General features: G+C 49.6%; 1 protein-coding gene and 1 non-coding gene across 2 annotated transcripts in view; both read right to left on the bottom strand.

Moving 5' to 3' along the window:
- Positions 1–1,346: 1,346 nt before the first annotated feature.
- INTS1 (integrator complex subunit 1) overlaps positions 1,347–26,885 on the bottom strand; it is a 50,217-nt gene continuing 24,678 nt past the window's right edge. The window contains exons 24-47 of the mRNA XM_056866199.1: positions 26,692–26,859; positions 26,473–26,584; positions 24,495–24,656; positions 23,069–23,215; positions 22,692–22,790; positions 21,829–21,953; positions 21,313–21,567; positions 20,556–20,715; positions 20,303–20,443; positions 18,585–18,765; positions 17,778–17,901; positions 16,425–16,555; positions 14,278–14,365; positions 13,205–13,431; positions 12,217–12,340; positions 10,485–10,618; positions 9,750–9,942; positions 8,442–8,569; positions 7,990–8,102; positions 7,483–7,596; positions 7,017–7,087; positions 5,924–6,015; positions 4,510–4,619; positions 1,347–1,468 (exon numbers count right to left, since the gene is read on the bottom strand). Coding sequence (XP_056722177.1) covers positions 1,353–1,468; positions 4,510–4,619; positions 5,924–6,015; positions 7,017–7,087; positions 7,483–7,596; positions 7,990–8,102; positions 8,442–8,569; positions 9,750–9,942; positions 10,485–10,618; positions 12,217–12,340; positions 13,205–13,431; positions 14,278–14,365; positions 16,425–16,555; positions 17,778–17,901; positions 18,585–18,765; positions 20,303–20,443; positions 20,556–20,715; positions 21,313–21,567; positions 21,829–21,953; positions 22,692–22,790; positions 23,069–23,215; positions 24,495–24,656; positions 26,473–26,584; positions 26,692–26,859 — 3,315 coding nt within the window. The 3' untranslated portion in view covers positions 1,347–1,352. The remainder of the gene's footprint in view (positions 1,469–4,509; positions 4,620–5,923; positions 6,016–7,016; positions 7,088–7,482; positions 7,597–7,989; positions 8,103–8,441; positions 8,570–9,749; positions 9,943–10,484; positions 10,619–12,216; positions 12,341–13,204; positions 13,432–14,277; positions 14,366–16,424; positions 16,556–17,777; positions 17,902–18,584; positions 18,766–20,302; positions 20,444–20,555; positions 20,716–21,312; positions 21,568–21,828; positions 21,954–22,691; positions 22,791–23,068; positions 23,216–24,494; positions 24,657–26,472; positions 26,585–26,691; positions 26,860–26,885) is intronic.
- On the bottom strand, positions 22,372–22,443 carry TRNAC-GCA (transfer RNA cysteine (anticodon GCA)). Its single transcript has one exon. It is a non-coding gene; the product is annotated as a tRNA-Cys (tRNA).

The raw sequence follows: 26,885 nt of genomic DNA, 5'->3' as shown, positions 1-26,885 counted from the left end.
TTATACTGAATCAGACCCCTGGTCCATCCAAGTCAGTTTTGCCTACTCAGACCGGCAGCAGCTCTCCAGGGTTCTCTGGCAGAGGTCTTTCACATCACCTCCTTGCCTGGTCCCTTTAACTGGAGATGCCGGGGATTGAACCTGGGACCCTTCTGCGTGCCAAGCAAAAGCTCTACCACTGAGCCACGGTTCCAAACATGGTGGAAAACAAGAGAAAGGGTCACAAGGCGTAAGCTGGGTAACAAAGTGGGATAAAGAAACTGTGCTTCCCTACAATGCCCAACAGTTGACTTAACACTGCTAGAATGTTTTCAACTGTACCCCCATAACCAAGGGAATGTGATGGAATTACAGACAGTGACCCTGACCCCAAGTACGGGCCGTCTGTTTGTGTGAAGCCAAGAGACGTTGTTGTTTAGCGACCCCCTGGTATCCCCTCCAAAGGTATCCGCGTGCTCAACTTATGCTAAGTTCCTTTAAATGAGAGATAAAAATTGATAAAGCAAATTATTTTTATTACAAGAGCCAGTGTGGTGTAGTGGTTAAAGTATCGGACTAGGATCTGGGAGACCCAGGTTCGAATCCTCACTCCGCCATGGAAGCTCGCCGGGTGACCTTGGGCCAGTCACACACTCTCAGCCTAGCCCACCTCACAGGGTTGTGGTGAGGATAAAAGGGAGGAGATGAGAATGACGTAAGATGCTTTGGGATATAAATGAAGGAAGTAAATAAAGTTTAAGATTTAAAAAAATATATACATACACACCCCCGCGGAAACCCGGACTTTGCACACACTGTGAAAATAAAAGAGAAATGGAATCAAGAGGTATAAATTAAAGCATAACAAAAGTAGCTTGTTTTAATTTTTTTTTTTAAAGGAACAAATGTTTGGGGTTTTTGTTAGCTGGAGTGCCAGCTACGCTCCTGCCCATGTTTTGGGACAGGCGGTTTGGCGAGTGCCACGCTCAGGGGAAGTCCGACAGACAACCCCAAAGAAGAGGGTGCCCCGTGCCGACTGCCATTTTATCCCCCTCCCACTTGACAACAGGTGGAAAAAATAATAATTAAAGTCTCCTGTCTTTTGGTCTTGGGATCTCTTCAATTTCCACGTAAGGAACGTTCAGGGCGAGATGTTCCAGCTCACACACACCCCGCCCCAAGTCTGCGCCAACTTTTCTCTCAGTCAAATCCCTCTCATGGATTCGGTATATCCTTCACCCCGCTTTGGGATGTGAGATGGATGGCAAAGTGTTTCCTGTTCCGCCAGCGGCATCACAACCCTGGGGAAGGAGGCAGGAGAGTCCCAACTTCTCCTCCCTCTTGAATTTTGGGCCCTCAAAGCCGACCCCTGTTCACATCATGGCTTCCATGTGCAGAATCTTCAAGGTCTCCGAAATCTGGGAGCTGGTGTCAATCTGCCCGTACATCCCGACCAGGAACGTCCGGTGTAGCAGTACGGCCGCATGCTCTGGGAGGAGGGAAAGCACACGTTAGAAAGATCCGTCTGAAGGAAGAACGCCTTGCCCAAGGTATTCAAAAATAAGACTGCCTCTGAATATGGAGTTTCTATTTAAGCTCTCCCAGTTAACATTGATGGGCTTTTCCTTGCTGTATCTATCTAAAGTGCCAATCCCAAGGGTGGGGGGTTATCAAAAGCAGCTCTTGTTGTCTTGTGGACATCCCAGCCCGTTTAAATGTTCTCCCTTCTGCTATTTTGTATGGAAGATATAAGAAAATTCCATACTCTGCCACGGTGTGTAAATGTGCCCTGGGGGAGATTGAAAGTATTGATCGTCTGCTCTTGTATTGTCCATTTTATTGTGAAATTCATGCGGTCCTTTTAGATCCCTTTCTCTCAAATCATGTAGATTAAGCTGATGATAGTAAGGTCAAATTGTTGTTATCCTCCCGAGATTCTGAGACTATTGAATCGGTGGCTAATTTTTTTTAATGAAATTGTTAAGAGGCGGAGGCTAAATGATGTTTAGAGGGTTGGTTTTATTTGATCGACTGCTTGATGGTATGCCAATAAAGGTATTGAAATTTGAATTCTTGGACATCCCAAGAATACCTGACTGGCCACTATGGGCAATTCCGGATTTTTATGCAAGTCCATAGCTTGGGCTGGCCCAAGTCTGTGGATTTTTTGATCTGCAGAGGCCAGCCCTCGGTTATTACATATAAGGACAGTTGTTCTATCACACCTGCCTCATTCACCCAAGCAATTCAGAGGGATATCAGGTTTGGATTCATAACTTTATTTCTTTTGCCTGCTATTTGCCCTGTTGTGGACTACTTGTTCTGACGGCAAGTGGAATGGTTCAAGGTAATACAGTAAGATTTAACACCTGTATGAGGATTCGAACTCGAGTCTCCCCGATTCAAGCCAGACATCTTAGCCTCTGCTGCCATGCCGGTTCTCCAGTTACCTAGATTCGCTGATTAGCCATACTTAACAATGGTGCAATCTACCAAACAGGTACCTCCCTTAATTTCTGGGATGCTCTTGCCCCCCTGGGGCAGCGACGGCTATATTCCCACTTGAGTTGTGCAAAGGTTTATTTTATTTTTTAATAAATCTATCAGGAAGGCCAGAGAATTATTCGCGGCGCGCTCAGCAGAGGGCTGCGGCTGGTATCAGAATCATCTTGGCCTAATAGGAGCGTCTGCCAATATTTGCGAGGGATCAAATAAAAGGTTGCCTGCTGACATTTTGACCAAAACACACACCCCGCGAATGCCACCTCCCCCCCCCCCCCGGTGTGAGCTTGACAAGTATTCGTCAGGCAGAAGAGCAGCTAACTTGATTCGGAGCCAATGCCTGACACTCCCCCCCCCCCCAAAGACATCACAGGAAAAGGCATTTCCAGCCTATCTTTTTTTGGCACTTAAATGCCACCTACGTTTTGCAAAGTTAAAAAAAAAAACACCCTTAGAAAGACGCTGGAAAATCCAGTTTGTAAGGGGAGGGGGAAGCGGAAATCAAGCATGGAGTGTAAACTAAAAAGTGGCCGATCCAGGCGGGAAACGTTCTGGAATTTCTCGGGGCGGAGAGAAAGGGAAAAAAACCAAGCCCGGGCAAAGGAACCGGTTTAGTGACCAAGGGTGGCCCCGGAAAACATCTCGCAAAGCTCAATGAATCGGGCAGAGCACAGGGCCATGCCAGGGAACCCCCTGGGCGACGGGGGGTTGGGCGTCAGCCGAGATTTCAGTGATCTAACTTCAGTAATGACCGTTGCTCTTAGCGTTTCCTTTCCTTAGCCGGCTTCTTAACGGCCTCTTCCTTATTCGCCTGTGGCGAGTCAGGATGGCTCCCAGAAGAGCAAGAAAGGAACTCTGGCAAACTGGATGAGAATAGGATTTCCGCCCCCCCTCCCAACTCAGCACGTGCTACTGATACGCCGGTGCTTCACAGGCACGCAAGAGAGTGAGACTTTTCTTTTCAGCGGTCTAGAAAATTTGCTCGCGTTTTCTTTTAGTAAGACAGGCTGGTGTGTTCCTTTGTTACTTTATTTAAGTCAAGGAGCTTGGGAGGCTGTTTCGACAGCGTGGAAGAGCTTTGAGCTCTGGAAAGATGGGGGTAAAAATGTCCTCCGCAAAGAAAGAAAATTATACATTCCAACTGCGTCTGCGCTGCTAATGACCGGCCCAGCTGCAGGAAACTGTTAGTCGGGGAGAGTAATTCACGCATTCATGAGAGACTCTAAGATTGAACCCATGAAGCTGCCATATACTGAATCAGACCCTTGGTTCATCAACATCAGTACTGTCTACTCGGACCGGCAACAGAGGTCTTTCACATCACTTATCTGCCTAGTCCCTTTAACTGGAGATACCAGGGATTGAACCTGGGACCTTCTGCATGCCAAGCAGATGCTCTACCACTGAACCATGTGCCTAGACCCCCCCCCCATAGTTGCCAACCTTAGCTATATGCAACTTTCCCTCTTTGCTACTGCAACTGGTGGCGGAAAGCGCCAAGTCGCAGCTGACTTACAGTGACCCCCGCCAGGTTTTCAAGGCAAGAGACGAACAGAGGTGGTTTGCCATTACCTGTCTCTGCGGAGTAACCTTGGACTTCCTTGGTGGTCTCCCATCCAAATAGGAACCTAAGCTGAGATCCAACTACCCTGGGCCATCCAGGTCAGGACACCACCGCAACAAACTCATCTTGGCGCTATGTAGCTCGCGGACAGCGTCTGCGGAGCGTTTAACGTGCCTCATCTGCGTAACCCCCCCACAACAACCCTTTAAGGTAGGTCAGTGGTTCCAAGCTTTTTGAGAGCCATCTTGGTGTAGCTGTTAGAGCGTTGGACTAGGATCTGGGAGACCCAGGCTCAAAGCCCCGCTCGGCCATGAAAGCTCGCTGGGTGACCTTGGGCCGGTCACGCTCTCTCAGATCAACCTACCTCGCAGGGTTGTAGTGAGGATAACATGGAGGCAAGGAGAACAATGTAAGCTGCTTTGGGTCCCCATTGGAGGGAAAAGCAGGCTATCTATCTATCTTACCTTGGCAAAGGAGGGTATATTCAGGCAGGTTCCTCAGGGCCGTCTGAACAACCTCAAAATCACGGCTACCGAGGCAGTACATGAATGTAGGAAGGAAGTCGGCTGCTATGCTGGAAATTCAAAACAGACAGGTACTTAAAAAACGTTTCAAGGTACTCGACCTCAAGACCCTGATCTCGAGCACGACCGGAACATTCCCCGGTTCTGCAAATTCTGCGGAAAAGGGAGATGTGTGCGGTTCTGATCGGCTAGCTTCCCTCACCACTTCTGGGCTAGTTACAAGATTATAAAAAAAATTTTTTTTTAAAGAGATCCGCATGTACTTTTATTTTGTACTACATCTGTTCATTCGGCACCTCGTTTAAAACATTTAAAAATTCATTTGTAAAATGCTGTAAAACCGGGGCTGCATCAATAGTACTGTGTCTAGATCAAGGGAAGTAATACTACCACTGTATTCTGCATTGGTCAGTCCTCACTTGGAATACTGTGTCCAGTTTGGGGCTCCACAATTTAAGAAGGATGTTGACAAGTTGGAGCGGGTCCAGAGGAGGGCGACCAGAATGGTCAGAGGTCTGGAATCCATGCCCTATGAGGAGAGACTTAGGGAGCTGGGTCTGTTTAGTTTGGAGAAGAGAAGGTTGAGGGGTGACATGATAGCTATGTTTAAATATCTGAAGGGATGACATGTTGATGAGGGAACTAGCTTGTTCTCTGTTGCTTCAGAGTCTAGGACATAGAGTAATGGATTTAAACTAAGAGAAACGCGATTCCACCTAAACATTAGGAAGAGCTTTCTGACGGTGAGAGCTGTTTGACGGTGGAATGCGCTGCCTCAGAGGGTGGTGGAGTCCCTGTCTTTGGAGGTCTTTAAGCAGAGGCTGGATGGCCATCTGTCGGGAGTGCTTTGATTGTGGGATCCTGCATGGCAGGGGGAGGGTTGGGGTCACTGGGGATGTGGGGGGAGATAGTTGTTAATTTCCTGCATTGTGCAGGGGGTTGGACTAGATGACCTGGTGGTCCCTTCCAACTCTATGATTCTATGCTCTGGAATGACAGGGAGGGAAAGAGGGTCTTTAACCGCTGGCCGGTCAGCCGCGAGCTCAGCCAGCCGTTGGCTGGTTGGCCGCAAGCACAGCTGTTGTACCCTTTCCTAAAGGGGGTAAAGAAGTATCAGGGAACAAAGGTTTTGCGTCTTATGTATGGAAGTCAAAGCTTCCCCCCCCTCCCCAGAGAGTAGAATGGGGAAGAAACATTTTCACCCACTGAGATCCTCCACGTTGGCAGGGGGAAAGGAATATATTGGCGGCACAGACTATTGGAGGAAGACTGAAATACTCAAAGGTGATGCATGAGGGATCTCCTCTGTCTGTTCTCACACCCTCCCGCCTGTTGTACTACCTTCGTCCCTTACCTGGGGTTGTTCTGTATGGAGCGGAGAGCCAGGCAAAAGGCTAGATTGCGGCAGGTCTCCTCGGGAGAGCTCATCAGCCTTTGAAGGTGAGTCTGAGGAGGGCAGAAGGACAGCGATGCTTAGAGAGAACCCCCATAGAAGTCAAATGTGATACAACTCAGAGCAGTGTAGTGGCTACAGGCTAGAATCTGGGAGACTCAGGTTCGAATGCTCATGGAAACCTCTGCCATGGAAACCCTCTGGGTGACCTCGGACAAGTCACACACACTCGGCCCATCCTACCTCACAGGGTTGTTGTGGGGGATAAACTGGAGGAGAGGGGAACAACGTAAGCCAATTGGGATCCCCACTGGGGAGAAAGGCAGGGTATAAATGAAATAAATAAAATAAGCCTTCTCAGAATAAATGACTAAAATAAGCCTTCCTTTCTTACATGCCCAGGGTAAGGCCGATCGCCACTTTGGGGTCAGGAAGCAATTTTCCTCCAGGCAAGATTAGCCAAGGGATCCTGGAGGGGTTTTTTTTGTTGTTTTTTTGCCATCTTTGTAAAGTTGTGAATTTCCTGCATTGTGCAGGGGGGGTTGAACTAGATGACCCTGGTGGTCCCTTCCAACTCTAAGATTCTAAGGCATCCTTGTATGTCTCCCATCCTGTCTGCTTGCTTGTTGTACTGTAAAGCGCAGGTATGCTTTTGCTTGTCAGGTGCCCTAAATGTCTAGCAGCTATCGGGCTAGAAAAGGGAAAAATAAGCTGACCACCAAAAGCAGTCTGCTGAAGTAACCAGCTCACAAAATGTTACTAGTCTGTATCCTAACGCACCTATGTTACTCGCCCAGCATCGTGAAAAAAGAAAAAGCCAAGTCTCTCCCTGCTAAAAAGCTTCCCTAATCACTTATGGGGAAACCTTTGCTCGGCACAGGTGATTAGCCACCACGGTCAAAAGCCTAAAGAGGTTAGCCATGTGATAAACTCTCCCCCCTGACAGACCGTGAAAACATCCCAACCAGGGCAGGCCAAAGCTAGGGGAGGAACGCAAAATAAAATCAAATTCCAGCGTGAGCAAAGAGACACACAGAGAGTCAGACCAACATACGGAAAAAAAGAAGAGGATTTCAGGCCTCCGTCGGGACATCTCGTCGATATCGGACAGCACCTCCAGGATATCTGGGATAAGGAAGAAAAAGAAACAGACCAGAGGTCTGTCGATTTCATCCGGCAAAACCAGAGAAGCTGACAGACCGGCGCGAAATTTCAGCTCATTCTGACCCTGAGATGAAACCAAACAGGTTCGCTGCAAGACGAGAGGAAGTCCTGCAATTAGCGCTCTCGGGTGCAACTCGGAGCAGAGATGAACACATTGCCTATGTGTGTGTGTCAAGGAGTAAGGATTCAATGCCTATACCGGGGCATCGGTCTCAACCCCTGCAAGGTGTGTTGCCAGAGCCAGGAACGCATCAGCAATTGAAACATGTATCGTTCCCCTCGACCGCCACGTCTAGGGCGGCTCGAAACAGAAGGTTCCTTGCGTGCAAAAAGAGACCGTAACCCACTGCCCGTACCTTCCACAGTCTGCCCCCTGGAAAGCCTCTTCATGTATGGGGCCATTTCTGCGGGAGTGAGCAACGTGAACAGCGAAACGTTGACCAGGGGCAAAGATCCGGCTGCGGCCTCATCTAGACGACAAAAGAGGGAAAGGTGGTTTTGCCCGGAGATCCTTGCGGGGAGTCTCACAACTGCACTCTAGCGCCACCTCCACCAGTGGCCAGGAGGTGGGATTGAAGCCACTGACTCGGTAGGTGTCACACGACCCGAGGAGGGCAAGTAGGGTTCCAGCTGGCTCCATCAAAGTTTCCAGTAACTTCGGAAGACTTAAGTGCTTTTCAGGTTCACCAACCCTATTCCCCTGCTGGCGTCCAGATCTTTCCGGCATCCCACATCCCCTAATGTAAATAAGACCGTTCATTGACCGATAACGGGGTCCCTCTTCGCTAGAGATGTTGGACATCAATCCAGGTCCCCTCTGCACCGTGCCACCTCCAAACTCAATTGAAAACACCGAGACTCACCGTCTTTTTCGTTGTCGGCACCAATGTCGGCAGCGCCGTTCTTGCTCGGCAGACTCAGACCCGCCAGGAGGGACTTCAGCATCGCGAGATCGCTGTTATCCGAGGAGAGGTCGCTGTGGAGGAATGGCGCGATAAAATAAAATAGGATTTCGGAGCGACGCTCTGAACTTTCAAGTCAGTATTCTTATCTCCATATCACAGAGGGGAAGAGAAACCAAAGTGTGGCTGAACCCGTCCCCCCCCCCCCACACACACACACACAAGATCACTGACAGACTGCAGATTTGAACTGGTGGCTTCCTGGCTCGCAGCCCACTCTCTTCGCTCCTGATCACTTCCGCAGCCTCATGGTCCTTCTGCACACCCCTCCTCCCTGATTTTCAAACTGTACACCTAAAGGGGGGGCTGCGGCAACCCCAACAAAGAGAGGGGCCCCCGGACGAGATACGTACTGGAGGGGGTCCGAATGCTTCTGCAGGAAGGATACGGCCGCCTGGGCATTGGAGGTGACGTACTTGTGGATGAACTGCACGAATTTGGAGATGAAGGCCACCAGGTGGCGAGAAGATTTCCGGTAGCTCTGAAATGGAAGGGGGGGGGGGGTTAGAAGGGCTCCAGGAGTCGTCCCCCACCCTGCAAACACAAACAGACTCTCCTTCAGGCTGGCTTGCTCCAAGTTAAGTTCTTCCCAAACCACAAGTGAGAACTGCGGAGTCCGACAGTCAGACAGTCCTCCCTTATGTCTCCCCCTTAAGTGTCCCATCAACCAGGGCAAGGGCCGTGGCTCAGCGGTAGAGCATCTGCCTGGCATGCAGAAGGCCCCAGGTTCAGTCCCCGGCATCTCCAGTTAAAGGGACCAGGCAAGTAGGTGTGATGTGAAAGACCCCTGCCTGAGTCCCGGGACAGCTGCTGCCAGTCTGAGTAGGCAATACTGGCCGTGATAGACGGGTGGCCTGATTCGGTGTCAGGCAGCTTGGACCCTGGAGAGCCGCTGCCGGTCTGAGTAGACAATACTGACTTTGATGGACCCAGGGTCTGATTCAGTAGAAGGCAGATTCATGTGTGTTCATGTGACGCTCCAGGCAGTGACCAGATCCTGGCTTCCCTTGCCTTCTGCTATAGGTAGGGTTGCCAGCTCCGGGTAGGGAAACAGTTGGAAATTTTGGGGGTGGAGCCTGAGGAGGGCGGGGTTTGGGGAGGGGAGGGACTTCAACGGGGTATAATGCCATAGAGTTCACTTTCCACATCAGCCATTTTCTCCAGGCGAACAGATCTCTGTCACCTGGGGATCAGTTGTAACTCAGGGAGATCTCCAGCCACTGACTGGAGCTTGGCAACCCCAGCTATAGGGTCTCTGTCACACTTGGGTAACCTTGGGCTGCCAAGGGAAGGGTTGTGACTCAGCGGTAGAGCCTCTGCTTGGCATGCAGAAGGTCCCAGGTTCAATCCCCAGCATCTCCAGTTAAAGGGACTAGGCAAGCAGGTGATGTGAAAGACCTCCGCCTGAGACCCTGGAGAGCCATGATGAGGGGCCGTGGCTCAGTGGCAGAGCAGCTGCTTGGCATGCCGAAGGTCCCAGGTTCAGTCCCCGGCATCTCCAGTTAAAGAGACCAGGCAAGTAGGTGTGATGTGAAAGACCTCTGCCTGAGTCCCGGGACAGCTGCTGCCGGTCTGAGTAGGCAATACTGGCCATGATGGACAGGTGGCCTGATTCAGTGTCAGGCAGCTTGGTGCGCGTTCGAGAGAGCGCTGCCTCTCACCAGTAGCAGGCGAATGAAGGAGAGCAGACAGTCCCACAGCGCCCCCTGGTGCTCGCTCTGGAAGACCTGGGGCTGGAGAAGCTCCAGGACTCCCAAGACGTGGTTGAAGAACGTGAGGTGGTTCTGCTGGCGGAACTCTTGGAAGTTGAGGTGGATCCGCCCGTGGAGAAGGGCCGCGATCATCGGCAAGTGCCTATGAAGAGGGCCAGGAGAAGAAAAAGGAAATAAAGGTCCTCCTTAGAAGAAGAGTTGGTTTATACACCCAGCCTTTTCTCTAGCTTTAAGGAGCCTCAAAGAGGCTGACAATCGCCTTCCCTTCCTCTCCTCGAAACAGACACCTTGTGAGGTAGGTGGGGCTGAGAGAGTTTGGAGAGAACTGTGACTAGCCCAAGGTCACCCAGCCGGCTCCATGTGGAGGAGTGGGGAATCGAACCTGGTTCTCCAGATTAGCATCCGCTGCTCATGCGGAGGAGTGGGGAACCGAACCCGGTTGACCAGATTAGAGTCCGCCGCTCATGTGGAGGAGTGGGGAATGAAACCCGGTTCCCCAGATTAGCATCCGCCACTCTTAACCACTGTACCCCAGCAACAGGTAAATGAGTACAACTGGGGCCCCTAACCCTTTTGGGCATCGTCACAAGACATGCCTGTTTTTTGGCTCTCGAGAACGTGTCTGATGAAAACGGAGAGGTCCCGATGCGGGTCTAAAAGCAACAAGGCGGCGGAGGCACCGACCTGAGCAGAAGGATGGGGTGCGCCACGGCCAGCTTCCGACAGGCCATGTTGGCGTCCCACAGCCGGCTCTCGCTGGATTTCGAGTCGCTGGAATCGGCGAGGAGGGTGATGAACCGGTGGACCAGGGCATCCAGCTGCGGAGAGAGTCGCAACCAAGTCAGTGGCGGGGGACGGACCCCCAAGGACCCAGCTTAGCCGCTGCGTGGCCAAGTGCTCGCCACTGAGGGGGCAGGGAGACCTTCGAGCAGAGTGCGGGCGGGCAAAACGGTCAGCCTGCAGATCACCTCCAGGTGTCAGCCAACTTTGGAAACGGTCCCCTCTCCCCCTGCTCAAATTCCTTTAATGGTCCTTGGCATCTTGAGTTGTAGATTGTCTGGGAGGATCAGTCCACTCCCTGTAAATTCTTCAGAGGGTCCACAGCTGCCGTAAGCTAGGCATGACCCCCACAACGGTAATTTGACCCCCTCCTTAGACAAGGCTTTAAAACGATTCACTTAAGCTAATTTATACCCTTATGTGTATGTGTCTTTAAAAAAACAGCAAAATATTTTGATCCAGGGCTCAGATTTCCAGGTTCCTGTTCTTAAGAAACCGGCGCACAGATAAGAGCACAGAGGAAAAGTCCTGAGTTTTGACCCCAGGACTGTTAATTATTGTACCGTTTTTTACGTGAACACCTTCGAGGACAACTGAGCCGATAAGCAACGTGCAAAATAACAAGAAATGTAGTTATTTCTGGATGGCCCTGGATGGCCTGATCTTGGAAGCTAAGCAGGGGCAGCCCTGGTTAGTATTTGCATAGGAGACACCCCCCCAAGGAAGTCCAGGGCTTCTCTGCTCAGCAGAGGCAGGCAATGGCAAACCACCTCTACTCACCTCTTGCCTTGAAAACCATGAGTCTCGATGGCACATTTTGCCCTGACCTGGATGGCCCCGGCTAGCTCGATCTCATTGGATCGTGGAAGCTAAACAGGGTCGGCCCTGATTAGTACTTGGATGGTAGACCCTTAAGGAAGTCCAGGTTTGCTACGCAGAGGCAGGCAACTGGAAAACCCCTCTGTGCATCTCTTGCCTTGAAAACCCTAAGGGGTCGACGCGCAAAATGTCGAGCAATTTAATGAGAAATGGTTACCATGGTGTATCTACATGTCTTCAAATATTTAACTCTAGCTTAATCTTTCTCCTTTATATGTGAGCAAAAGTTCTCTTTATGTATAAATACCTTAACGATGATTATCTTTAGAGAAATTGACTACGGTTTATCTTTAATATTATCTTATTTAGACTGGCTGTCTAAGATGTATAAAAATATACCCGATTACTTTTCTATCGAGCAAAAATAGAATAGAAACTAATATTCTGAATCAACAGTAATGTACAATCTTGGTACTATGTGTGTATATTAATGATCGAGACAATATTGTTTATTGCAAACGGATGCAAATCTTTCCCCCTTCCCCTTCTTTCCCTTCTGTATTCCCTAAAACACAATAAAAACTTTAAAAAAAAAAGAAACCTAAGGGGTCACCATCAGGTGCGACTTGACGGCACTTTCTGCCATATTTATTCCTTTATTGTTGATCGCCAGCACAAGGAACACTATCGGAATTCTTACGGTTTGAGGCATGTTAGGACAACAATCTAAACCCCATACGCTTTTTGTGGGGTGCGTACGTAGACTGAATTGCTTCTCTTATAGTGCGCCCCCCCACAAACTGGCCCCAATCCTTACTTTGCAGTTGCTGCTGTCGGCGGCCCCTTCGCTGGACAGCAAAGTCTCCGGCACGGGCACAAGGATCTCGGGCGACTGGAGGTAGATTTGCAGCAGAAGGTCCTGGCAACGTTTTCCCATAGAGCTAAAAGCGGGAGGAAAGAGGGGACGTGAAATCGCCCGCATCGCCACCGACACACAGAGACGCGGGACTTCCCGAGTCGAGCAGACGCATCTGCGAAGAGGGAGGGGAGCCGTGCCCGCCTAGGTCAAAACCGATCCCGCTGGAAGAACTGCTTTTGCTTCTCTTATTTGAAAATTCAAGGTGCTAGTCCTCGTCGATATGACACACACACACAAGAGAGCTGCCTCAGCCCGCTTGGGAGGGAAACATCCAAAAGAGGACGAGGACAACTGATTTTTTTAAAAAACGAGTCAACCGCTGTGTTTCAAGCCCTTGCCCTGTACCGATGGTCCTAAAAACTTAAAAAATACAACCAGTCATATACAGACACAGTAATTTATCCAATGGTTACTGAAAATAATATCTCCTAGCTATATTATGTGTACCCAGCTCGCTGGGGGTAAAGTGTAGATGGCCAGGGAAGGCGATGGCAAACCACCCCATAAACAGCGTCTGCCTAGTAAACGCCGGGATGTGACGTCACAGTAATGACCCGGTTGCTTGCACAGGGCTCTACCTTTACCTTTTTATTTACATTATAATGCTCAATATGTACCACTTCCTTCTAAAAAAGGGGTCCACCCAGATATTATCAATAGGCTTTTGGGAATAGGGTGGGGGGCAAAATTGGGAGGGGGGCGAGGAGAGGAGCTGGCACAAAATGCCCCCCAGAAGGGTTATCCTGATGGCAAATAGTCATCTGTGGATTCAGCCCAATATTATGTATCAGATCAAAATTATATAATGGTTAATCAAAGTTATTTTTCTTGAAAGAGACGGGATTTTAAATGCGGGGTTTATTTGCGGCAGGTTATTCCCCCCCACCTGTTCCCCCATCGCTGGACGCCGCCCGTCAAATACTCCACGACTTTTTTGATGTTTTCGACAACTCCGTGGCAGCAGCTCAGCAAAAGCGGAAGCCGGGACTGGATCGCCGAGCAGGCGGCTTCCTTGGACGTCGAGCTCCTGGTCTCCGACTCCGCCAGGATCAGCTCCACCAGGCTGACCAGCTCAGGCGCCTTCAGCCGGAGCACAAACTCCTCCCGCCGTTTCTGAAAAGACCGTTCCGAAGACAGTTGGAAAGAAAACGACAAGATTGAGGAACGCCAAACGAGAGAGAGAGAGAGAGAGAGAGAGAGAGACAGACTGACAGACAGACAACGGGGGTTTATTTGGGGATCAGCCTGGATTTGTAAGCCACCTCAAGCCACAAAAGAAAAGGTGGGCTATAAAAATTTTCATAGACACAATAAACGAATAAAGCTACCTGCAAGTGCGGCTGGTGCGCTCCCACGTTAAGGAGTCGCCCCACGCTCAAACCAGCTAACTTTAACCCAAAGAAAAGTTTCAAGATCAGAGACTCGGTGCTCCTGTATAAACGGGGAATGAGGGAATCCCGATGAACTCAGAAGATAAACTGACAACGGTTGTAAGCCAGGAAAACTGAACAGGACCTTCGTGTTTAGAAGAAGCAGACTTTGGAATACAGCATCATGCGGACCAACAAATACGGAACCCTGCTAGAAGGGCCCAGGCCTGGTGACTTAAGGAAGCAGGACATTAGATCCTGCGATCCGGGTGAGCTCATGAACACATGAAGCTGCCTTATACTGAATCAGACCCTCGGTCCATCAAAATCAGAATAGTCTACTCAGACCGGCAGCGGCTCTCCAGGGTCTCAGGCGGAGGTCTTTCCCATCACCTACTCGCCTAGTCCCTTTAACTGCTGATGCCGGGGATTGAACCTGGGACCTTCTGCATGCCAAGCAGAGGCTCTACCACTGAGCCACAGCCCCTCCCACTCGTCTTATGCTCTATCCTTTCAATTTGTGACACTACAACGGCTAGCCTTTGCACCCTCCCCTCCCGAGCCGCGTGGCAGAGGACGAGCCCGTTACCTGGGGTATCCTCTGGTCTCTGCCTTGCCAAATCCGAGGGATATGAATGCAAGCCCACAGAAAATCTAAGGATGCAGCTGGGTCAAACCTGGCAGGTGATACAGAAAGTGGGGGTTGAAATTCCAAAGTAGTTAGAAGGTTGAATCCCCTCGGCCAGCTGACGGACCAAGGTTCTCGTCTGGAACTTTTCACACCTTCAATTTTACCTGGCAAAAATCAGTGTCACTAAATTCCTTTTCCTAACAACCAACACCTGTGTGTGTGTGTGTGTGTTTGTGTGTGTGTGTTAAGTGCCGTCAAGTCACCTCCCACTCCTGGCGACCCTATGAATCCTCCAAAACATCCTATCCTTAACAGCCTTGCTCAGGTCTTGCAAACTGAGGGCCGTGGCTTCCTTGATGGAGTCAATCCATCTCTTATTGGGTCTTCCTCTTTTCCTGCTGCCTTCCACTTTTCCTAGCATGATTGTCTTTTCCAGTGACTCTTGTCTTCTCATAATGTGATGAAAGTACGACAGCCTCAGTTTACTCATTTTAGCTTCTAGGGTCAATTCAGGCTTGATTTGATCTATAACCCACTGATTTGCTTTTTTGGCGGTCCACAGTATCCATAACCCTCTCCTCCAACACCGCATTTCAAAGGAATCTACTTTCTTCCTATCAGCTTTCTTCATTGTCCAGCTTTCACACCCATACATAGTAACACCCATACATACGACGCCATGAATTAACAACCAACACCTAGTTCAAATAATTCCTTTCCTCGAATATATAACTGGCAAGCAACCCTGCAAGAGGAACAGAAATGGGGCTGGGGAGAGGGGGAATAAATATTACTGAAATCTGTTTCCTGATGCCTGCTTTCTGTACGCAAGAGAACTCCTGAGCAAACACATGACCGGGGTTTAAATACCAGGACCGGGAATGTTCTTTCAACCCATAAGCAATTTCTGGCTTTGTTGACAATGAAAAGGGTTAAAAAAAGGGACCTGATTCTGGATACCCCAAACATTTCCAGTCTGGGACAGTTTCGCGAGTCGTGTGGCTCCTGGCAACGGAGTTCCAAATTCTCTATTTTTGTTTTTAAAAGGCGCATGAATTTCAGCCCAAACGTGGCACTTGCAAGGCCGCAGATTCCCTCCCACTCTTTTCTGAACATAAGAAAGGCCCTGCTGGATCAGACCAAGGCCCATCAAGTCCAGCAGTCTGTTTAGGTTACCTGATAGGTTCTAATGATACGGAATAAGAATTGAACTCTGAATGACTACCTTTTTATGATCACTATTCAAATAGTATATAATTATTTTAGAATAGCAGAGTACTTGTAACGAGATTACATATTGAAATATTAAGAGTATGATATGTTCATGTTATCTGAAAAGAGTTTTAAGGCATTTTGGGTTATAGAGTAAGAATTGAACTTTTGATAAATTTGTTACTTTCCAAAATATTGTCGAAGGCTTTCACGGGCTTCGGTACGATGAGGCTTCTCCTAAGACATTTTTCAAAATTAATTGTCCTTTGTCGAAGGCTTTCACGGTCAGAGTTCATTGGTTCTTGTAGGTTATCCGGGCTGTGTGACAGTGGTCTTGGTATTTTCTTTCCTGACGTTTCGCCAGCAGCTGTGGCAGGCATCTTCAGAGGAGTAACACTGAAGAGACACTGTCCTTCAGTGTTACTCCTCTGAAGATGCCTGCCACAGCTGCTGGCGAAACGTCAGGAAAGAAAATACCAAGACCATGGTCACACAGCCCGGATAACTTACAAGAACCAATTGTTACTTTCCTTTTGTAATACTGTTTTTGTTAAGGCTCGGAAGATATAATTTGTTAAATTTTGCTCTTCCCCTACACTCCTTCTTTTTTCTGTAGCAGTCTGTTCACAGTGGCCAACCAGGTGCCTCTAGGAAGCCCACAAGCAAGACGAATGCAGCAGCATTGTCCTGCCTGTGTTCCACAGCACCTAATATAACAGGCATGCTCCTCTGATCCTGGAGAGAATAGGTATACATCATGACAAGAATCCATTTTTACTGCTTTTCCGATGTTCTCCAGCCAGGGGTTAACCGCCCATACGCACGAACGGTTTCTCCGCACGCACATCAGAGAGCCTTTGCGAACCCTTGTACCCGGCTCGGAGAAGACGCACCTTTGCTCTCGATGTTTGCCCAGCAGGATCTGGATGCAATGGTGGAGGGTGGTCCAACTGGACTGGTGAGTCAGGAGAGCCAAAAGGTATGGGCGGAAAGAGGGTGGCTCCGATTCTGGAGAACCTTTGTCCTGGTAACGACGGGGGGGAGAAAGGCAGGGATTACAATGGAGAATCTGCAGCGGGAACAGGAGTGTGTCATTGTGAGAGGTCAACTAGGAAAAAGATAGGGAAGGCCAGGGATCTAGGATTTTCCCCAGGGTGGTGGCGCCGCCCACCAAATGATAGAGCCAGGGTATCACATCCATATTCCCCTGGAAAGGTGAAACGAGTGAGGAGGCTTGAGCCCCTATGGCGCAACATCATCCCAAGCGGCTCTTGGTCCAAGACTACCCATGGAGACCGTGCACCCAGAAGCAACAGTGCCCTACGGCAGCCAAAAGCCTAAAGTCAAAACACGCAGATGCTTCGGCTGTTATATCACACCCAAAGACATTCAAAAGATAAACAAGGAGAACAGCAGATATCGCTGGAAATGTAAAGAGACCGAAGGAACCTTCTTTCATATCTGGTGGTCTTGTAAGATTCTGAAGAAATTACTGGATTCAAGTTCATAGAGACATGCAAACAAGGTTAAAAATTAACTTTGCTTTGGATCCTAGGTACATGCTACTAGGGATAACACCGGAAAAGGCGTCCGAGGAATTGTACAGATATGCCGTCAGAATGGTACTAGCCATGCAATGGAAATTGGAGGAAGGTCTTAACATAGAAAAATGGAAGAACAGATTGGCAGAAAATGCTGTCATGGCAAAACTAACCAACTTAGTAAACAAAAGACCTAGAGAAGAATTGTTTCTAAATTGGAGGCTTTATTGTGCCTCGGTGAAAACTGCATAAGTTATGAGGAGATCAGTATGGATAATATTAAAAAATGTGTTTTTAAAGGTATTTTTGTTACACTAAGTAATAAATAATACCACATTTTAGAATTGGGATAAAAGACATATTCCCACCCAGTGTATATACTTTCCCTTCTATATAACTGAACGGTAGATGTAATCTTTTTGATGCATTATTCCCATCCCATATTTCCCCCATCCCTTTTTGTTTACATTCACCCCTTTATATTCTTTTGAAAATAAAAATAAAAATAATAAATAATTAAAAAACATGCAGATGCTTTTGCTAGGTACCATTTCGTTTTTGTCTGGGAGTTACTCTCACCCCCCCTTCTGGAGCCAGGTAGCTTCACGTGACGCTTCTGCTTGCTAGTTTCAGCACCGGAGCGATGCGCACCCCACCCCCCAGTTTCCAGCTGCTGTACCCCAGGTCGTGAACAACCCCCCTCACCTTGTTCCATGAGAATAGCAGCCGCTGTTGGAAATCCGGGCAACTGCTTATCACCTCGGGGTCCAGCAGTTCCAGCCAGTCAATGAAAAGGCCGGAGGCAGGGCCGAGCCGGGCCACTTCGGCGCTGCGGGGATGAAATAAGATACATGGGGGTAAATAATTTAAGTTTTGGGCACCGCAATTTAAGAAAGATGTAGACAAGCTGGAACGTGCCCAGAGGAGGGCAACAAAGATGGTGAGGAGTCTGGAGACCTATGAGAAAAGGTTGAAGGAGCTCGGTATGCTGAGCCTGGGGAGAAGACTGAGGGGTGATATGATAACCATCTTCAAGAAGGGCTGTCATGTAGAGGAGGGTGCCGAGTTGTTTTCTGTTGCCCCAGAAGGTTGGACCAGAACCAACGAGTTGAAATTAAATCAAAAGAGTTTCCGTCTAAACATTAGGAAGAATTTTCTAACAGTTAGAGCAGTTCCTCAGTGGAACAGGCTTCCTTGGGATGTGGTAAGCTCTCCTTCCCTGGAGGTTTTGAAGCAGAGGCTAGATGGCCATATGCCAGCAATGCTGATTCAATAACCTTAGGCAGAGCATGAGAGGGAGGGCATCTTGGACATCTTCTGGGCATGGAGTAGGGGGTCACTGGGGGGTGTGGGGGAGGTCGTTGTGAGTTTCCTGCATTGTGCAGGGGGTTGGACTAGATGACCCTGGCAGTCCCTTTCAACTCTATGATTCTACGATTCTGTTCTAAGTGGGGTCCCCCTCACAGAGTCAGAAAGAGAAAAAGGTAAGACACCCCTTCTCCCACAGCCCACCTGCAGCCCTCCGTTTCTTTCTTCACGGGGGTCTCTTCTTGGTCTTGGAGCAGCAGAGAGCTGACCACGGCGATGGGGCCCGTGGCCGGGAAACGAGACGAGGTCTCCGCGGTGACCGAGAAGAGGGCAGCCAGTAGCTCCTCCAGGTAGGGTGAATGGGCTTCTGTCAGGCCCTGAAGGACTAGGAGGAAGAGAGAGAGGAGCAGTGTGTGTGTTAAGTGCCCTCAAGTCGCTTCCGACTCATAGCGACCCTATGAATGAAAGTCCTCCAAAATGTCCTATCTTTGACAGCCTTGCTCAGATCTTGCAAATTGAAGGCTGTGGCTTCCTTTATTGAGTCCATCCATCTCTTGTTGGGTCTTCCTCTGTTCCTACTGCCCTCAACTTTTCCTAGCATGACTGTCTTTTCCAATGACTCTTGTCGTCTCATGGAGTGACCAAAATATGATAGCCGCAGTTTAGTCATTTTAGCTTCTAGGGTCAGTTCAGGCTTGATTTGATCTATAACCCACTGATTTGGTTTTTTTTGGCAGTCCACGGAATCCGTAACACTCTCCTCCAACACCACATTTCAAAGGAATCTATTTTCTTCCTATCAGCTTTCTTCACTGTCCAGCTTTCACACCCATACATAGTAATAGGGAATACGATGGCATGAATTAATCTAGTCTTGGTGGCCAGTGACACATCCTTACACTTCAAAATATTTTCTAGCTCTTTCACGGCTGCCCTTCCCAGTCTCAATCTCCTTCTGATTTCTTGGCTGCAGTCTCCCTTTTGGTTGATGGTGGAGCCAAGGAATAGAAACTCTTGAACAATTTCAATTTCCTCATTGTCAACCTTAGGAGGAGGAGGAGCAGGGGAGGGGGGAAAAGAATCCTTAGGCATTGGTTCTTGTAGGTTATCCGGGCTGTGTAACCGTGGTCATGGTGTTTTCTTTCCTGACGTTTCGCCAGCAGCTGTGGCAGGCATCTTCAGAGGAGTAACACTGAAGGACAGTCCTTCAGTGTTACTCCTCTGAAGATGCCTGCCACAGCTGCTGGCGAAACGTCAGGAAAGAAAATACCAAGACCACGGTTACACAGCCAGGATAACCTACAGGAACCAATGAACTCTGACAGTGAAAGCCTTCGACAATCCTTAGGCACTTCGGGACAAAGCAAAATTCTCCGTAGCTTTTGTTGACGGAGCCGGAATTATCCACTACGCTAAGGAAGCTGCAGAGAAAGATAACTGCAGGACTAGAGTTGCGGGAAAATGACTATTATTAGAATTGTTCGTTTTCTTAATGAATTCTTCTGAACTGAGTACTTTATTTACATTATTAAGAGTGTTCATATTCCACCTAACTCGAGGGAGACAGGTCTCATCTGGGGCCATGCCATCATAACGCTGGCATAGGCCAACAGTTTAAAACGTCCACGATAAAATTTGGCCGCGAGTTCTTCACAGCTCCGTGCACAGCAATAGAGAGATCCGTTAACAATTATTCTGCTTCTACGGTCAGGTAACAGAGGGTGAAAAAGGAGGGAGCCCCAAATCCTGAATCCTGGGCTAGAGGGATTGACAGGCTGACTTGGTATATCACAAGGCAGCTTAAACTCGCTCTCGTTCAGAGAAGGGACGCTCCCGCCCAGGGGGCTCATATTCCCTGACAGCCAACCCATTTCACCCCTTTTTCCCCCCCCCTCGGTGTCAACAACTTAGTGCGCTCCCACCTTTGCTGACAAGCTCAGGTTCGACACTGTGCTTTCCCCCAGACTTCAGGGTGGCTATGATAGCCCGCACGGTAGAGCCAATCACATCCGCGTCGCGACGGAAGGCCAGCGCATCCGCCAGGTGGAGGAACCCCCCTCGAACTGTTGTGGGGGGAAAAAAAGGGGTGAGAAAAATCGAGTGTTGCCCAGAAACTCTTAAGCAAAAGTTGACGGTTTAATGAGAGATCCTCTCAGGGGGGTTAGCGCCTCTTACCATCGTTGATCCTATGTCTGGACGAATACTGGACGGCAAAGGACTTGAGCTGCGTCCGGAGGGGTCCTTCTTCCACAGCCGGATTCTCCAGCCACTTCAACATCTGCATGAGGACTTTGAAGAACAGCGAGGAGAAGGTTGCGTCCTGAGGGACATGGCGCTGAAAAGAGGAGGGCCAGAGTTACAGGAAAGAGGCAGAGGAAAACATTACGGATACTGAAAAATGTTCCTACAAAAGGCTAGAATGAAAAATGTTCCCACAAAAGGCTAGAGAGCCAGCGTGGTATAGTGGTTAAGAGTGGTGCTTTGGAGCGGTGGACTCTAATCTGGAGAATCGGTTCAATTCCCCACTCCTCATGAGTGGCGGATGCTAATCTGGAGAACTGGATTTATTTCCCCACTCCTCCACATGAAGCCAGCTGGGTGACCTTGGGCTAGTCATAGCTCGCTTAGAGCTGTCTCAGCCCCACCTACCTCACAGGGTGTCTGTTGTTGTGGGGAGGGGGAGGGAAGGCGATTGTAAGCCGGTTTGATTCTTCCTTAAGTGATAGAGAAAGTTGGCATATAAACACCAACTCTTCTTCTCGAATAGAATAGTGTCATTGTAGGGCCCATAAACCCACCTAACTGAACATGTGAGTGATACTTAGGATACCCGAGAGGACTAATTTTGCACCCCCCGGAACGAGCAGTAACAAAAAGTGGCTGGAAAAATAACAGATCTGCTGATCCAGAGACTGATCTGCTGACCCCTCACCTGGTACTGGTACAACAAGCGCATCAGAGGGCAGGACATGGCGTGGTTCCGGTGCATCATCATCACCAACGCCCCGCCGTGGGGAGAGTTCACAAGTGCCGCCAAGGCCTGGAGGAGGCGGGCCGCGGTCCCCGCCGCCGAGGGGTTCCCCTGGCGAAGCCGAGCCAGCTCTTGCCCCAGGGCCTGCTGCAGAGCCAGGGCGAGCGGACGGGGGTTCGAGCTCTGCCAGCGGGGGTCCGGGTTCAGCGGAAACAGCTGGCGAGAAAGGAAAGGGGTGTGGGGGGTGACGTTAGTTTCACAAGGTAGCCGTGTTGGTCTGCGGTAGAACAGCTAGATTCCATTCCAGCAGAGGCCGAGGCCTTCATAAAAAATAAAAACAATAATAAGATGTTCTGTAATGATAGTCAGATTGGATGCCAGATCGGACAAGCTAACCCAGAAGGGCATTTCTGATATTTGACTCGCAATGGAAGAACCGCGCGGTGTTTCCTTCCCACGCTGTTCAAGGGGCGTTACCTGAAGGATGATGCTGGTCAGGTCGTCCTCCGGACCCAGGACTCGGATCTGGGCCAGAGCCCGGATTCTGCCCGGGCCTTGTGGGGCCTCGAGACCCGTTTTCGGCCGGGAAGCTTCATCGCTGTCTGAAGAGAGATTATGGCTCTCAAGGTTAAAACACACACACGAACACGTGAATCTGTCTTCTACTGAACAAGAGTGTTAATCTGTCGAGAACAACCTCATCTACTCTTGACTGGCAGCAGCTCTCAAGCAGAGGTCTTTTCCATCATCTACAACCTGATCCTTTTAGATGCCAGGAATTGGGAACCTGGGACCTTCTGCAGAATTTGGGACCTTCTGCACGTAAAGCAGAGGTTCTTGCACTGAGCCGCAGCCCTTCCCCAAAATAGCTATATCAGTTTATCACACAAACACACCAAGCTGCCTTATACTGAATCAGACAATCGGTCATCAAAGCCAGTAATGTCTACTCAGACTGGCAGCCACTCTCCAGGGTTTCAGGTTTTTCTTTCCCATCACCTGCTACCTAATCCATTCAACTAGAGATGCCAGGGATTGAACCTGGGACCTTCTGCACTGCAAGCGGATGCTCTACCATTAAGCCACAGCCCCTCCCCAGATACAGATGAGAGATTATGTATTTGAATGCTCCTCCCTGTACGTCAAAAAGAAAATTCCTTGCCTGTTGAAAACCAACAAGTCACGGAAAAGGGTTTCTAGCCTGAACATTCTCCTTGATGCACTAGTTTTCTACATGCAGGGAGTCTGAGTTGTGGGCTCTGAGACTAGAAAAGCATGAAGGAGAAAAGCCCAGGCCAAACTGTGTCCCGGGCGAGAAGCAAAGGCCCCAATTACCATACCTCGGCGTGGGGGTAAGGAGGCGGTGAGAAGCGAGTGGAAGGTCTGTCCCCCCGTTGCTCCCCTCTCGTGCTGAACCTCGACGAGGTGAGCCATGTAATCTGAAAGAGAACGGCCGGTCAGCATGCCACCCCTGCGAGGGATGCAGTCACACGCCATACACTCTTCTGTCTCCTAGAAGAGGCGCTGAAATTCACACTGGTTTAGAAGCCCAGCTCCTAATTTTGGGCCTCGGCTGAGAACTCCTGCCTGGGCATTTTATTTATATATCTTTGTTATTCATTGTCCATCTTTCTCGCTGGGAAAGGCAGATTTGGGAACAGAAGCCAGTAAGGGCTGGGTCTGAAAGCATCCCCCCGACGGCAAACCTCTCCTTTACTTTTGTCCATGATGTTCTGCTCCAGCGTCTGAGGATCGTGGGAGACGGCCTGATCCAGGTACTGCAGGAGTTTACTCATGCTGGAGACAGGGATGCCGAAGGACTGGACGAAGAGGAGGAGTTGTTGGGGTTCCAGGTCCTGGAGGGCTGAAGAAGAAGAGTTGGTTTTTATATGCCGACTTTCTCTACCACTTAAGGAAGAATCAAACTGGCTTATAATCACCTTCCCTTCCCCTCCCCACAACAGACACCCTGGGAGGTAGGTGGGGCTAAAAGAGCTCTAAGAGAACTGTGACTAGCCCAAGGTCACCCAGCTGGCTTCGTGTGGAGGAGTGAGGAAACCAACATAGTACTCCAGGTCAGAGTCCAGCGCTCTTAACCAATACACCATGCTTGATCTCCAGCAAACCCGGCCCCCCCAGAATCAGAATGTGTGGGGTTCAGGGTTCCTCGGATGCAACCGAGTCCCTGATTTTGCCATCCCCGTGGATCTGGGGGCATAAAGGCCAAGAACAGAAGCTCCCAAAAGCTACTAAAACTAGCCCCCTGGTCTCCCCCCCTGCATCGGCACACACAACAAAAATGCCCCTCCCCTTGCGTTACCCTTCTTCCCATCTTCCCCCTCGCCTCCCGTCAATCACTTCCCCCCCATCCAATTTAATACTGCAGCCTCTTTGGGGCAGCCTTGGCACACTAGTTTTCTACACGCTGGGAGTATTTGCTCGCCGTTACCAGAAAGGGAGAGACAGGAGCTAGAAGGGACCCTTCCGCTGCGCCGTGAACGAGGCCTTACTGAGGACTAGCTCCGTGAACGCCTGCTAAATTTGTATTATTTTAATCTGTGCTCGTATGGGGGTCTTTTAATTGACTCAATTTGCCATGGGAGATTATTCTTCCAGTTCACGAGTGCGCAATACATAACTCGTGCCAGAGGTAAGGAAAACCAATGTTGCGTCAGAGAACATGTGGGATTCCTGTTAATTCCTACATGGAACTACCCGCAACTAGAATCTGGAACCTCTCCGCGTGGCGAAACGAAACCCAAAAACCTATTTTCATCCTAAAATTTATGTATCTTCTTTTATTTATATCCTGCCTTTCTCCCCAGCGAGGACCCAAAGTTGCTCACGTCGTTCCCCTCGCCTCCGTTTTATCCTCACAACAACCCTGCGAGGTAGGTCAGGCGGAGAGGGCGTGACCGGCCCGTGGTCACCCGGCGAGCTTCCACAGCAGAGTGGGGATTCAAACCCGGGTCTCCCAGATCCTAGTCCGACACTTTAAACACTACGCCACGCTGGCTCTCGTGATGTGAAACCCACACCTTCCTTTCCGTAGTTTGCTGTACAGCAAACTACGTGCCTGAAAGCGCGCAAAAAAAGTAGGAACTAAGAAGTCCCCTCACACCAACCCCGCAAGACCTTCTTACCGGCATCCACCAACCGAGGCACCTCCGAGCGGATCATCCGTAGCTTCAACCAATCCGGAAGAAGCAGGGCCTCTTCCGAAGTGTCCACCAGGAATGCCGTAGGGAGGGGCTTCTTCTCCGGGAACCAGATGTCCAGCAGCGTGTAGAAGTCACCGTCCCCAGCTTTATAAGGAAAGATCGGGAATTATTCTATCTTCCTCTTGCTCATGTACGAGACTGAAAATCCCGCAGAGCAATCCAAGATGAGGAGGAGCACAAAATCTCTCCAAAGGGATACATCCAAGCCGGGATTTTGGTCATCTGCGGGATTCTGGTCTTCTTTGGAAGCCCGGCTTTGGTTGTCCCTACCGTCTGAAACTGGATGGGCGGCAACCCGAGAAAAAGCCTTCTTGGTGGTGGCACCAAAATTTTGGAACGCCCTCTATCAGTATCTTTCGCTAGCAGGTGAAGACTTTTCTGTTTAGTCTGACAACCCCCAATAACGGCTACTGGTCCTCCTTCCAGTCTTGCTCGTTTGCATTTTTGATTAAATTGTTTTGTAATTTTAACTATATTTTAATCGGTCAAATGTTTTAATGGTGTCTTTTTTTTTTATGGTCGCCGCTTTGCGGACCCTGAATGGGTGGAAAGGCAGCATAGAAACGTTTTAAATATATAAATGATTTTGCTGTTTCCAGAGCCGTGGATATGTTCCCCACGAAGCTTCAAAAAATTCGCCAGTCACCCAGATTCTTAGCCAAGAAATGTGCGATCCCGTGCTCTTTATCGTTCATAAAACTCAAACACATCTGCACATTTTATTCTAGTCATGCGGGCTGCCACATAGGAATCTGAAGTCCGGCCCAAAGATTACTAGAAATTGTACACAGCCATTACTTTTGGGTTCTGAACAGGCATCTTTTTTGCATCCGTGAGGTCTAGAAACTTCTTCAACAAACGAAAAGGCAGCCAAAAAGATTTGACAAAGTATCTAAGGGGGGTGCGGGGGGTTTCTGCATCCTCACCAAGACATGCAGTCCTGTTATTAGATGTTCCCCATGGATTCTTTGCAGGATCTCTTCCAATTTTCCCTCGAGCTTGGCTCAATAAGGCAGGCAATTAAGACCCACCATCTCCAGGGCCCCAGGAGGGTGATGGAGAAGCGCACCCCTGAATCCTTGACCCACAGAAGAAGAGTTAGTTTTTATTCCCTAATTTTTATCTACCTTTAAGAGTCTCAAACTGGTTTACAGTCGCCTTCCCTTCCCCACAACAGACACCTTGTGAGGTAGCTGGGGCTGAATCATAGAACCATAGAGTTGGAAGGGAGCACCACTAGTCCAACCCCCTGCACAATGCAGGAAATTTACAACTGCCTCCCCTTCCTACACACCCCCAGTGACCCCTACTCCATGCCCAAGGTGCCCTCCCTCTCGTGATCTGCCTAAGGTCATAGAATCAGAATTGCTGACAGATGGCCATCTAGCCTCTTCTTAAAAACCTCCAGGGAAGGAGAGCTCACCACCTCCCGAGGAAGCCTGTTCCACTGAGGAACTGCTCTGTTAGAAAATTCTTCCTGATGTCTAGACAGAAACTCTTTGGATTTAATTTCAACCCGCTGGTTCTGGTCCGACCTTCTGGAGCAACAGAAAACAACTCGGCACCCTCCTCTATATGACAGCCCTTCAAGTGCTTGAAGATGGTTATCGTATCCCCTCTCAGTCGTCTCCACTTCAGGCTAAACATACCCAGCTCCTTCAACCTTTCCTCATAGGACTTGGTCTCCAGACCCCTCACCATCTTGGTTGCCCTCCTCTGGACCCATTCCAGCTTGTCTACATCTTTCTTAAATTTCAGAGAGAGCTGTGACCAGCCCGAGGTCACCCAGCTGGCTTCATGTGGCGGAGCGGGGAATTGAACCTGGTTCTCCAGATTGGAGTCCGCCGCTCCTAACCACGACACCAGTTCCACTGCTTGTACCACACGCAAAGACGTTCACCTCGAGGGGGCCCCAGAGTCAGCAGAATCACCATGGCGTGGACGACGAGGATGTGCATGGTCGCTGTTTCTCCACTGACCCAGCGGAGGAAAACTTGATCTTGGGACTCGGACTGCAAAACAAGAGCGCGGAAGGAAAAGGGAAGGAGTGACTAAACAGGCGAGATTGTTCCGAGAGAAGAAAGTGAACAGAAGGGGGGGAAAGGAGAGGGGCACCCACCCAGTTGTAGACCTCCTCGCCCTCCTTGCTCTGGCGCATTCGGCGCACGTAGCGTGCGAAAACGGAGAGCAGGGCCACCAGGACGGCGTCCGACTCCGAGCAGTACCAGAGCTTCGAGAAGAGGTGCGACATGATGGTGGAGCGCTCCACGATCAGCCTGGCCACGTCCTGCAAGGGAGAGGACCGGGAGGGGC

The sequence above is a fragment of the Euleptes europaea genome, chromosome 21 (genome assembly GCF_029931775.1).
Source record: "Euleptes europaea isolate rEulEur1 chromosome 21, rEulEur1.hap1, whole genome shotgun sequence".
Classification (NCBI taxonomy): Eukaryota; Metazoa; Chordata; class Lepidosauria; order Squamata; family Sphaerodactylidae; genus Euleptes; species Euleptes europaea.
The sequence above is the reverse complement of the archived record's forward strand: the minus strand, read 5'-3'. Positions and strand labels throughout refer to the sequence as shown.